The 13037-nt window shown below is 39.6% G+C and overlaps 1 protein-coding gene across 2 annotated transcripts in view; it reads right to left on the bottom strand.

Annotated features, from left to right (window-relative positions):
• Positions 1–2025: 2025 nt before the first annotated feature.
• The window catches only part of efemp2a (EGF containing fibulin extracellular matrix protein 2a), a 15149-nt gene continuing 4137 nt past the window's right edge, over positions 2026–13037 (bottom strand). For both annotated transcript variants that reach the window (XM_014005396.1, XM_014005389.1), the window contains 10 exons: positions 10167–10407; positions 7783–7831; positions 7529–7708; positions 6929–7051; positions 6728–6844; positions 5863–5982; positions 5657–5776; positions 4210–4336; positions 3571–3766; positions 2026–2682 (listed from right to left, as the gene is read on the bottom strand). In XM_014005396.1, coding sequence (XP_013860850.1) covers positions 2509–2682; positions 3571–3766; positions 4210–4336; positions 5657–5776; positions 5863–5982; positions 6728–6844; positions 6929–7051; positions 7529–7708; positions 7783–7831; positions 10167–10268 — 1308 coding nt within the window. In that variant the 5' untranslated portion in view covers positions 10269–10407 and the 3' untranslated portion in view covers positions 2026–2508. The remainder of the gene's footprint in view (positions 2683–3570; positions 3767–4209; positions 4337–5656; positions 5777–5862; positions 5983–6727; positions 6845–6928; positions 7052–7528; positions 7709–7782; positions 7832–10166; positions 10408–13037) is intronic.

The following is a 13037-nucleotide window of genomic DNA, read 5'->3' on the forward strand; positions in this document are numbered from 1 at the left end:
ACACACACACACACACACACACACACACACACGGTGCACATAAACACCTAGTAAAACCTACATTTTAACTGCTTAATTTGACTGCCTCTTGAAAATTAACCCCCCCCCCCATTACCCTGCTCTGAAAAAGGAAGGTGGACAATAATATTTTTGCTGTTTGTCTGTTAGCAAAATATCTCATTAAACCACTAGACCAATTTTAATTAAACTTATAGGCAGTAGGCATTTTGCTTTTCTTAGAATAAGTTGACCTGTAGCCTAAGAGTAAAAAGTTTTCACCACAGAAAACACAAAAATGGCTGCAACTCAGTAATTTCTCAACATTGGTTGATTTTATCTGATGTGAACTTCTTCAAGACTTTTAATTTGTAGTTTCATTTTCAACTCATCTAAGTAGTTTTAATTTGTAGTCGTGAGCTTATAAGATCTACTTTTCTATTTATTCTGGTTATTTTTTTCTTTAACATTATTTTTTGGATCTATGTCCTCATCCATGTGCTCTCATGTTTTTATATTCGTCTGAGCACTTCCTGTGTCCCACTCGATGACATTTTTCAGCTGTTCAGAAGGTTATTTTATTTTATGAACTCTTGAACCTGAGTCCTGATTAGAAAGTGGAGCTTAATGTCGTCACTGAGCTTTGAATCCCAGCAGGAAGTAAAAAAGGACCACTCTCTCACACCTCCTACCCCACTGCACTCTTCAACACCCTCACCAGGCATTGTCATCTCTGCTCTCCATCTCCAAACAATGCCCAGTTGTTGCGGGGAAAAGGTCTGCAGTGAAAAGTGCAGATGCAGCTGTGGTTTTGGGCAGACTAAGTTGCCATCAGTTCTTTCCTCCTACAGGTGTATGAGCTCGTGAAAAATGGAAGAAAAATATGGGCTGTCATTAGTTGGGTTATAAAACCAGCACTGTTACCTCAGGCTGTTGCTATTCCTGGACCATTTCCCCCCCTCCTGCTGCAGAGGATCTCTGCAGGGTCTGCTGCCCCCTGCTGGCTGAAAGAAGCCTGATTACATAAAACAGGACTGTGTGTGTGAGTCATCCCCCCCTCCCTGCAGTGAGGACAGATGGAGGTGTTTGGTGTAGGATTGGGCGGAGAAAACAGCAGTGGACTGTGAAATAAGGGCTTCCCCCTCTGTCGTTTTTTTCCCCTCTTCCCTTTTTTTGTGGCTCAGGAGGAGAATCAGTGAAAAACTGACAGTAAAAATAGAACAGATGGCTGGAAGGTTTGATCTGGTTCAGTTTTGAGCCGACTCTTTCCATCTCCGCAAACAGAATTCATGACCTATCTAACATGAGAGGCCTTGAAGGCACATATCGCTCTCTGCCTTTCATAGGACAGAATTGTAGTTTTGGTAAAACCTTGAAAATAGCATCATGCTATATGGCAAGATGTCACAGTTGTGAATGACTCTCAGCTACTACCACACCAAATTTTAGCTCAATATCTGTAAAAATTAATAACTGGATGCAGCGGCCATCTTGACCTGGCCTGACTCCTTGTACATCCAGCCATTATTTTCTGAAGGTTTCATTCAAATCTGTCTAGTAGTCCATGAGATATTTTGCTAACAGACAAACAGAGTTCAGAGGTATGTGTTGAGGATCTCACTCAGCAAATTTGAGCTCATTATCCGTAAAACCGACAGAGTTATAAACATTTCAGTTGGCTGTGGCGGCCATCTTGAATCAACTCTCAACCAGGCGTCACTAAATTCTAAAACTTTGTTGGGAATATTACGTCTGAATTTGTGTTTGTTTTTTCTCTGAGGATCTCTTCCAGATCGACACAGTGTGGTGATGATTTGAACTTTTTCTTTCTTAACGGCACTGTGGGCGTAGACTACGAGCTACAAAAACTGAAATTTTTGATGTCAGCTGTTTATCTCCTTAGAAGATAAATTTTAGAACTTGCACAAGCAAATAAAAGTAAATAAAATTGTACAACCTTTTTATTAACTTCTGTTTTTACTCTGCACATATTTGGTGCTTCTGTCTATATAAACTGGGAAACACTGACAAAAGTTATACAGTTTTATTTGGTTTCAGATCTTTAAAATAAAAAAAAGTATAAGGTACCACACGAAATAACAAACCGAGAAACGTCGGAGAAGAAACACGGGAGTGTCGGGTGACGGAGGCGAGTGGGCGCTGAGGTCTGATGTGAGTGGTTACTGAATCGACAGGAAACAAGGAGAAAGTGACAAACGATGAGCTGATAAATCTGGTGAATTGTTCCACCTGAGAACTCGTCATGCAGATTCGTTTTCCGCCCTGAAACAATCAAGTGGATGGAAAGAGTGAAAGTAAAGATGGAAGACGGGATTAAACTGATAAAAACTTGAAGGATTCTGTGGGGCGCGGCTGCTACGAGGAGTTTATACGGTACAGAGAGAAAGATGTATCGTCACAGTGACTGGCTGAACTGCATCGACCACTTCTGCTTGTTTTACAGCCTCGTTTGGACCCGTCCACTCCTCGTCCTCCTCTGCTGCAGCTGCTTTAAAAGGCGTACGGCCCGACATAGATAGAAAGTCTGAGAGCAGAGCTGGTCTGGTGGTTTCCCTGGTAGCTGAGGAGAGGGTTGACCGACACCATCTCCAGGTCCAACGTGTACTCTCTGGGTCCTGACACCGCGCGGGCCAGAACCAGCATGGCGCTGATGTTGTTGATTTGCTGTAAGAGGATGAAAACAAACGTTACTGAGCGCAGAACTACAACATTACTTTTAATATTTTAACATTTATTCTATTTTAGCTATTTTTTATTTTAAAAGTCTAATCAAGGACTGGGTTTGCAAATTAGCCTATGGCTAGAAAACCTTTGTAAAAAAAAAACACAACAACGGTTGCTTGTTTTTTATCATGTAACATTGCTTATGGTGCTGTCCTCGATCAAATAAAAAGGAATGAACATTTACATTCAAACTGCTGTGAAAAAAAAAAAGTAAAAACGTCTCTCAGTTAGGGATGTCCTGATACCAGTTTTTCCTCTGAGTACTTCAGTTTGGGTACTTGCTGATATAGAGTACTTACTGTTTTAAAAACATTTCTTTCATTTAGAACAAGGTGTCTCTCATTCCATTTGGCCTATATTGGCTATATACTATTGAAACATTTTAAAATAACAATAACAAGGTTTTCTTAAAGATGAAAGTGACAAACTAACACAATCAATGGAGAGCTGATACTGGTATTGGTATCAGTTCTGTGAATCAGGACGTTTTGTATGAGGACTTGTAAAAATACTGGTATCTGTATCAGGACACCATGACTCTCAGCTACTACCACACCTAATGTTAACTCAACATCTATTAAACTGACTGAGCTGTAGCCATTTTTGTGTTTTAAAATGTTGATTGATGTTCCTGTTAACTCAAAAACGTGAGATGTAAATGTCTGGAATAGTTGCTGAAAGTTCTCCTGGTGGTTCGTTAGAAATTTGGCCCACAAACACTTGTGCTCCCGAGTCTCGCTCAGATATTTCTGTCTGGCTGCTCGCACTCATCCTGCTCTGAGCTGAATCATCACATCACCCTCCTCCGTGCCCTCTGACGGCTCTCACCCTGATGTAAAAGTCTCCGTTGTTGTCCCCCGAGCGGATGCGGAAGGTGTTGTACGCCCCCGCCGACACGCTGGTGGCCTGGATCTGGAAGATGTCTGAGGGGACGGAGCGCTCCGAGGTGATGCTCATGTAGCGGTGGACCACGGAGAACGGCTGATCCCTGCAGGCGGGCTTGCTGACCGGACACACGCAGCGGCTGGGGTCCGAACGGAGGAGGAAGAACATTTGTCAGAGCAGTTCCTGTATTCGCCAGCAGAGGGCGTAAAACAACCTCCTGAATTCTGAACAAACTGACTGGAACAGAAGCTTTTCTCCTTCATGAGCTTCTAACAAACACTTTATATTTCCAAATCATGTGGGTTGTGTTAATAGTGACCTACACCTGTTCCAGCTTGTTCACAGCTGTAAAACGTTTCTTATTGCGCTGGAGCGCGTTCAGAAGAAAAGCCTGTAAACTTGGACTCATATGTGGAAAAAGTAATTGGTGTAATTTAGCAGTCTGAGCCAAAACTTAGCACAGGGGGCTGATTATATTTTGAGCTGATGGCCAGCACATATTTGTGTAATTAAAGCAAAGTGTGTGGAAACCTGTGTGTGTGTGTATATAAACAACACGCTCTTTCATGAGGCATCACTCACTTGTCAGACACTTGGATGTAAGGATCTTGGCAGCGGTTGTTGTCCACACACTGGTACTGACCGTGGATGTTTACACACGTCTGCGTCTCGGTGCACTGATGTTCACCAGTTTCACACTCGTTTATATCTGCAGACGACAAGCAGCTCATGTTGGACCACGCCGGACGGGACGGAGCACAGAATCACAGAGCAAACATATGCACCAAGAGAACGACCAGAAGAACAGTGTTTTCTGCAGGGAGAACGGTGAGGGCAAATTTTGCTACAGAAGCTGAAAGTGAGTTGATAAACGAAGCAAAATGCTAATTAAATGTAGCAAGAGGGTAGTTAAAAGCTAAATATAACAAAAAGTTAGCTAAAAGTGTCAAAACAATAGCTAGACTTAAAAATAAAAAACAGCTAGCTTAAAGCTAACTATAGCAAAAGGCTTGCTAAAAGATAAATACAACTAAAAGCTAAGAATTAAAAACAAAACAGTAGCTAATAGCTAAAAATAAACCCTATCCCCCCCCAAAAAAAACCACCTGCTTATAGCCAACAGTAGCAAAACATTTTAATATAGCAAATAACTAGCTAAAAGCTAAATATAGTAAAACGTTAGTTAAAAGCCAAAGGTAAAAGCTAAAAGTATCAAAACAATAGCTAGACTTAAAAATAAAAAACGCTAGCTTAAAGCTAACTATAGCTAAAGGCTAGCTAAAAGATAAATACAACTAAAAGCTAAGAATTGCAAAACAGTAGCTAAAAGCTAAAAATAAACCCTAACCCTCCCCGCCAAAAAAACAAAACATCAGCTTAAAGCCAAGAGTAGCAAAACACTATTTGTTATAGCAAATAACTAGCTAAAAGCTAAATATTGTAAGAGGTTATTTAAAAGCCAAAGGTAAAAGCTAAAGTAGCAAATCAGTAATTACTAGCTAAAAGAAGCCAACAGAATTATTACTATTTTTGAATTATTACATAAGTATTACTAGAAGTATTACAGAATTTATTACTTGAAGTCAAAATTCTTCAAGTAATAAAACTTTAGTTAAAAGCAACAAAAATCTAGCTAATGTAGCAAAATGCTACCTAAAAGTTAAGACGCAAAATACTAACTAAAAATACAAAAAGTATCAAGACGCTTCCTAAAAGCAAAATGCTAATCAAAGTAGCACAAAGTACAAGCTAAATATAGCAAAAAGTTAGCTACAAGCTACAAGTAGCAAAATAGCAACTACAAGCTATTTTAGAGAACAATGTTTGTGAAGAAATTTGAAAGATTTTAATGATTTTTTAAAGGATAAAATATCTGTAAATAAATGTAATGAATGAGCTGAATGTTAGAATATGTTAATGGCTAAAAAGAGCACAAAGTAGATTAGTTAAATTTATAAAAAACCTACAGAAAAATAAAAACCGGTAAAACTAATATTGTGAATGCTGTGTCAGCATCCACAAAGCTCACCCTGACACAGTCGGCTGCCCAGCAGCTGGTATCCCTCTGGACACACACAGGAGAACTTCCCGGGCTCGTTGACACACTGATACTGACACAGGTAGCTGGAGTAGCTGCACTCGTCGATGTCTGACAACGGCAGGTTTTTCACAATTAGAATCAAAAGACAGGAACGTGGAGCAATACTCACTATCAGAGAAGAGTGCACCTCTTACCGTTACAGGTAAAACCATCAGGCCCGAGCTCGTAGCCCTGATCACAGCGGCACAGGAAAGTTCCGTATGTGTTGTAACATCGCTGAGAGCAGGGGGCTCCCATCTCACATTCATTCACATCTGAAAAAAGTCAAAGTAGATTGTACTCCTCTGACATTTCAAATATTCTTACTGCATGTTCCCTTCATTCAAAATCATTCATTTTTGTTTACAACAAAATGAACCGAACTGCAGATTCGTCTCACATTTCAGCTGGACGAGACAAAAATGTGATTAAAAATCTTAGTTTGAAAAGTCAACATGTAGTTTTGCTCAATTTGAACTCTGACAGGACTTGAAAAACAGAAATCTGTAGAGTGGCTTCTGTTTCAAAACCCTAAAACAAGGTGACTTTTCACACCATGACAGATTTAAAAACAACTGCTGTTTTGTAGCAGATTTTGCTGTGCAGTGTGGTGGTGCAATGATTTTTTTTTTACCTATGAAAACAGCTGAAGTGGCTGAAAATAGGGGACATCCTTTGTTTATCGGCATTTTAGGATTGTTTCTCAAACTCTTAAAATCCACTGTTTGACATAGTTCAAGATAATCTTTGATTAATTTTATAGTTTGTGATGTGTACCTTTACAGGATTTAAGCTACTTTTTCTTCCAAGTACTGAGACATCTTGGGTATGATTACTGTTTTATCTTTTGTTCATAGATATGATTTTAAAATGGTGAATAAAGTAGTTTAAATTGGTTATAATCAAACAGGCAAAGCAAAAGAAAACAAATGTCTGAGTAGAGGAATAATTATTTGAACCTGTCATTATTTTTCACACACAGAGAACCGTATTTCAGCAGTAAATGATCTGTGATCTCACCGACGCACGATCGGTTGTTTCCTGCCAGCTGGAAGCCGGACTCGCACTGACAGGAGAAGGAGCCGGGCACGTTAACGCAGCGGTGCTGGCAGTACCTGTACCTGCACTCGTCGATGTCTGAGACGGAATCAGAAAGTTAGTTCAGTTCTGCAGCAAAATATAACAAACCGCTCTGAGCAGAAGAAATAAAGATGTTCTCACCGATACACTCGGTGCCAACTTTGCGGTAACCATCGGGACACTGGCAGGTGAAGGCCCCCAGCGTGTTGATGCACTCCTGGCTGGGCTGGCAGTCATGTTCCTCTCGCTCGCACTCATCGACATCTGTGCGCGCAGGAGACAAGATGCGAAATGTCGTTACTGTGAGCAAACATGGCATCATTCAGCCTGACTGACGGATAACAGCGCGGCTATTTGAGGCGACGGCCACAACGTTCTCCTCACTTGCACCCAGCAGCTGAGAATATCGTGCTGAGTCATGCTTGCTGTCTCATGCCAGCCAGATGAACACCTCGCAGTCCTCCAGCACGAGTAGGTTTTTCTCGCTGAAAGTCGAGCTCCGAAAAAAACGCAGCAGCTGTCTTGGTGTGAAATCCTGTCCTGTCCTGCCTCCTGTGGGCTCGTACTCACTCCCACCCACACGGATTGCACCAACATGCTGCCTCCAGGCTCAGCCACCTGTCCCTCACAATCTGTGGCCACCAACAATAAACTCACACAAACTTAATGATCACTCATCCCGTGGCCACCTGTCCACCTCCGGCCCCCCCTCCCCAGATGAAACAAAACACAGACACCCACCCACACAGATGTCTCCGTGCGGCTCGTAGCCCACGGGGCAGGCCTCGGTGGGTGTGTTGGGGGGCTCCGGGGCAGGAATAACCGATGCGGAGCGGGGAAGGCACAGGTAGCCCCCGTAATGGTTGAAGCACTTCATCTCCCCTTTGCAGGCATCCGGGATGGTCTCGCATTCGTTTATGTCTGACAGGAAACAGAGATTTTATTAGGAATCAAATAAAAAATGGTGAAGAGCTGTGACTAAAAGAGAGAGTCACCTTTGCAGTGCTCCGTCTGAGGGTCCCAGTGATACCCATCTGTGCATTCCTACCAAAAAAAAAAAAAAGCAGTAGAAAGACTGTGTGAGAAAATGCTGGGAAAATAAAGATGTGAACAGATGACTCTGAGCCAAGGCGTTGCATAATATATTCATCATACATAATAAATCTCCAGTAGTGAAAAAACAAAAATAAAAACAAGCAAACAGGGTGTAGAGAAGTTTGTTTGTTCTGAGTTTATGTCAGAGTGCTGAGCAGAATAAAAATGCTTCTGTGAAAGGCTTGACATCTAACGTCGCTTCACAATCAAAGTATTTCAGGGCGACGCTGGAAAAAGGTGCCATTATCATTCAGAGGAAGGGAGGGAAAAAATATTCCACTGTGACCCGTGTGGAAAGAAAAACTGAGGAGTGACGAAACCCGGTAAAAAAACAAGTAAATTAACCCCAGCAAAGAGCAGGAAGAAGTACGGAGGACAAACATTTCTGTGGAACGTTGAATATGAGGAGGGAAAGAGGTGACTTGAGGCTAATATTTCCATCTGAAAACACGCCGGTATCACCTGACAGGTGTGCTGCAGTGGCATGCAAATACAAAAGTACCTCAGGGCAACATTTCTGTCCTGACAAGCAGCTGAACTAAAAAAGAAAATCACCTGGTTTCAAGGAGGCGGAGCAAGTTTCAGATGGTGTATTTTGGTAATAGTTGAAAGAAAACTTAAACAATTTTAGGAGTTTTTATTTATTTATTTATTTATTTATTTATTTATTTATTTATTTATTTATTTATTTATTTTGTTCTATGAGAGTATCAGGTCATTCTGCATGGGATACTTTTTAAAGTCCAAAGATCTTGATGATGATGATAATAATTAATAATAATACATTATGTTACAGATTTGATTTTTAAAATTTTATTGTTCATTTTTAGGGTTCCTAATGGTCCAACTCCATCCTACCTTCAACATCTTTTACATCAAGTATTATATTAGACATTATGAGGCAAGTCTGTTTCCCTGACCAACAAGTAATATAGGATAGTACCCTTGAGGTATACAAAATTGAAACTCAAAATAATAGAGATTTACTTTTAATTGATCTATCAGAGATTTACTTTTTAGTTTATGTAAACTATACTTGGCTTATATTAAACAATGTACTAAAAGTCTAAAGATATTTATATTAGAGTACAGGGTAAATAAAAGTACACTTGGATACTTTACTGTACTTAAGTACGCTTAATGATATGTACTTGAGGTATACTTCTTTTTGGTAAGGATTGTTTTGAGGTGCCATTAAAAGACATTTTAAGTGTGGTTTCATGAAAACCCTTACCAAAAAAGAAGTAAATGTCATAAAGTATATTTAAGTATAGTAAGTCCCCGTGTGTACTTTTACTTACCAAGTTTAGTTTTTGTATATTTTTAGTATGAGCCACTTATAGGTAGCATGAATATTGTTAAGTATATCTCTGAGGAATACACAAAAAGTAAACTGCAGTGTACACTCGTATTTTTTAGTTTATAATCTGTATACTTAAATGACACTTGTGTATACTACTTTATGGTAACGGATTGTAATGAACAATTATTTTTACTCGTAGATAACTCTTCGAATGACTTTAGTTTGGAAAAACAGAGTTTTGGTCTGACGAGCTAACGGCTAGTCTGAATGCACATACCAAAGTGGATTGATGCTTTGGCTCCAATCGACAAAGTTTCATAGCAGCTCGTTAAAATATTATTTTAGAAACTTTTACATCACATTATATAATTATTTACAAGAATCTCTTGGTGAAATGCGAAGCGCAAACAGCAGCAGCAGCTTTCTGTAGCACTTCCGGTGTAGCCTGTCTGAATTAAATGTGTAACATAAAACAGATAATCGAATAAAGGTCTATGAAATTTTGGATATTGCAGCAGTTTTAAGATGCAGCAATCCATGTTAGAGTTAGCTACATTCAGACTAACCATTAGCTCATCATAAACTATTTTTCCTAACTGAGGACATGCAGACAGCATGATGTATATTCATAAAAAACTTTAAGTATGTAATTAAGTTAATTTTCTTGTTGATGAAAGCTTAAGTAAACCACAAACTTCTGCTCAACTTCCCTATTATTTAAGACAATTACATTTTTTAAACTTTGCAGTTTTTTTTCTACAAACATGAATTCATCGATCCACTGGACCAGTTTTCTTAAAGTCACCCTGCAAATGCTTAACTAAACCCTTTGCTATTATTTCGTTACTTTCTGTTGTCAATTAAATCAAAACTTAAGGTCTTAAACTTTTACTTTCTGGAACATGAAAGGAAAATATGTTAGATGCAAATAAAAAAGAACAGAGAGAAAAGAAAGAGGGATAGAGATTCATCCATTCTTACCGTGTAGGTGTCAGTTTCTCTGTGTGACTGTGAAATCGCACTGCGGAGGAGCACAGACGCACATATGCACGCACACAAGACTGACACACAAACACCCTGCATACTAATGCACTAACTGATGGGCAATCAAGCAGAAACACACAAAAAACATGCGCACGCACACACACACACACACAACTATCAGACAGGTAGCAATGCTGTGAAATCCAGATTCTGCGATGAACTGTTGTCAAAGTGGTGTCTGTAATTCAGAAAGAGAGAAGGGGACAAAAATTATTTAAATTTAAAAAATCATTAAATAGTTAAACTCTGTTTCAAAACTTCGATGCAAAGACGGAAAGTAATCCAAGTCAAAGCAGAAAGTGCTGGAGCTAATTTTAAATAAATTACTCAGAAAGCAAACAGCTTCGTGGACTCAGGTCATCGTCTGTCAACTAGTTGTTTTTTTCTTCTTCTATAATCGCAGCAAAAAGAAATGGAAATAATCCCCCCCTGCCAGGTCAAAACATAAACATTGTGACGTGCTCCAAGTTTCTGCTAAAAATAACTGAGTCAACATGACAGAAATACTTTCATTATAGCTGCTTACAGAAAGCTCTCTCTGTCTGCAGAGCTGAGTGAACCGGGCCTCCAGAATCCTGACTGTTGGGTTTATGATTTACAGCTCAGATGCTTTAGTTTCTGAGCTGAAACTCAAACTTCATTTCTCTCTGTGGTGATAAAAACCTCCTTTTGTATCAAGTCTGTTTAAGGGATGTTGTCACTGAAGAAACGTAACATATTTCAGTGATAAAGTGAGTTTTAGACCAGTTGTCCTTTTTCCGGGAGACTGGATTTTACACTTATTATTAATTAAATTATGGGTGTCCCGATGCCAGTTTTTCTCAAAATAAGTTTCCAATTGGGTACTCAGCAAAACCAAGTACTGACACAGAGTACTTAATGAGTTAGAACTTAAACATTAGACAATGTCTTTTAAAGGGATCCCTGATTAGTTGTAACATTAGACTTTATTTGACAAACATATATTTTAAATGTAAAATAAAGACTGTAAAAATACTGTAGGCTGTTTATTTTTGTAAATTTAAAAATATATATTTTAACACAGACAGAGCCATTTTATTTACATGCAAAGCATTCTGGGTAAATGATGACATAGATAGGTCCTCAGTGTCAGCGAGCTATATCCACCCTAAAGGTTAATCTTGGACAATATCTGACGATTGGCTCTTTTAAATGAAACCAGAGAGCGTTGACAGAGAGGAGAAGGTAGAAATGACTCAGCCTGTAACTGAAAATATGGATGGAGGACAACAGAGCTGCTTCATGGAAGAAGAACCTCAGYTTAGCCTGTTAGCCGTTGCACTAGTGCCGACGCTATATTGCCTTATACGTATTAGCTCGGTGCTAGCGTGACAAACAAGCTAAACTGAGGTCCTCCATCCATATTTTCAGTTGCAGCTGAGTCATTTTTTCGTTCCCCTCTCTGTCATGTGGATGGAGGACCTCAGTGACAAGAGGAGAATGTGTAGCACTGAGCTAATACATATACATGGTGATAGCATCAGGGCTAACGCTAAAGCTAACAGGCTAAGCTGAGGTTCTTCTTCCATGAAGCAGCTCTGTTGTCCTCCATCCATATTTTCAGTTACAGGCTGAGTCATTTCTACCTTCTTCTCTCTGTCAACGCTCTCTGGTTTCATTTAAAAGAGTCAATCATCAGATATTGTCCAAGATTAACCTTCAGGGTGGATGTAGCTCGCTAGCAGCCTCGCACTGATGACCTATCCATGTCATCATTTACCCAGAATGCATTGCGTGTAAATAAAACGGTCCTGTCCGTGTAATATACTCTTAAACTTTTAGTTTAAAAAATGACAAAAACTGAGCATCCTACAGTATTTTTACAGTCTTTATTTTACAGTTAAAATATATGTTTATTAAATAAAGTCTAATGTTACAACTAATCATGGATCCCTTTAAATCAATATTTTTTATCTAAGACAAGAAGGCTCTCCTTCCTTAAGCTCCCCGTACAGTCAATCAGCAGCCGACCACACGACGTGTGGTCACGTGGTTGTTTGACATTTGTTTTCGCACACACCTTTCATAGCCTCTGAGACACACTGCGCCGATCTCCCACTGCTGTATACGCCTCTACACGAGGTTTCCTCCTGCTGGAGTCTACACTCCGTTAGTTTGCCATTAGTTTGTATACAATCTCTTCCTGTTAAGGCTTCACAGTTTTTGGTGCATAGACTCCGTGCACATGATCTTTTTTTTCCATTCATGAGGTTTCGGGCACTTGACCATGTTTATAAATGTCTTCTTCTGCGAACAACCATTGGATTCTGGAAGTGAGTAGTTCAAGCAAAATGCAACGTCCAAGCGCTTTGAGCACAGACCAACACGTCCACGAATTTCTGACCGATTACACAGTTTAGTTCTCATGCAGAGGGGCTGAAAAGTTCTCACAGCAGGTTGTGACAAGAACGGGTGGACGACTCAAAGCTGCGAGCAAAGTGACGCAATTTTCATCATGCAACTGCGACAATGCGAGCTGATTTCAGCAGTTCGATTCATCCTGGGCGCTTTATAGGCCTATAGGCCCTCTGACAGTATCAAATCAAAATACAGCATGATACATATTGTTACAACAGCTAAAAAATGTCCTTAATATGGAACTGACAAACTTTTAACGTAAAATGTAAACTGTAACATATTGAATGGGGTATTGATACCAACATCAGTATTGGTTCGGAGTATTGGGGTACTTTACTGGTATCGGGACACCACTAAATTTATTAAATGATAAAATATGAAGAATAAATAATTACATGAGCTGAAACCATCTAAATAATATAATACATT

The sequence above is a fragment of the Austrofundulus limnaeus genome, unplaced genomic scaffold (assembly GCF_001266775.1).
Source record: "Austrofundulus limnaeus strain Quisiro unplaced genomic scaffold, Austrofundulus_limnaeus-1.0 Scaffold1, whole genome shotgun sequence".
In the NCBI taxonomy this organism is placed as follows: Eukaryota; Metazoa; Chordata; class Actinopteri; order Cyprinodontiformes; family Rivulidae; genus Austrofundulus; species Austrofundulus limnaeus.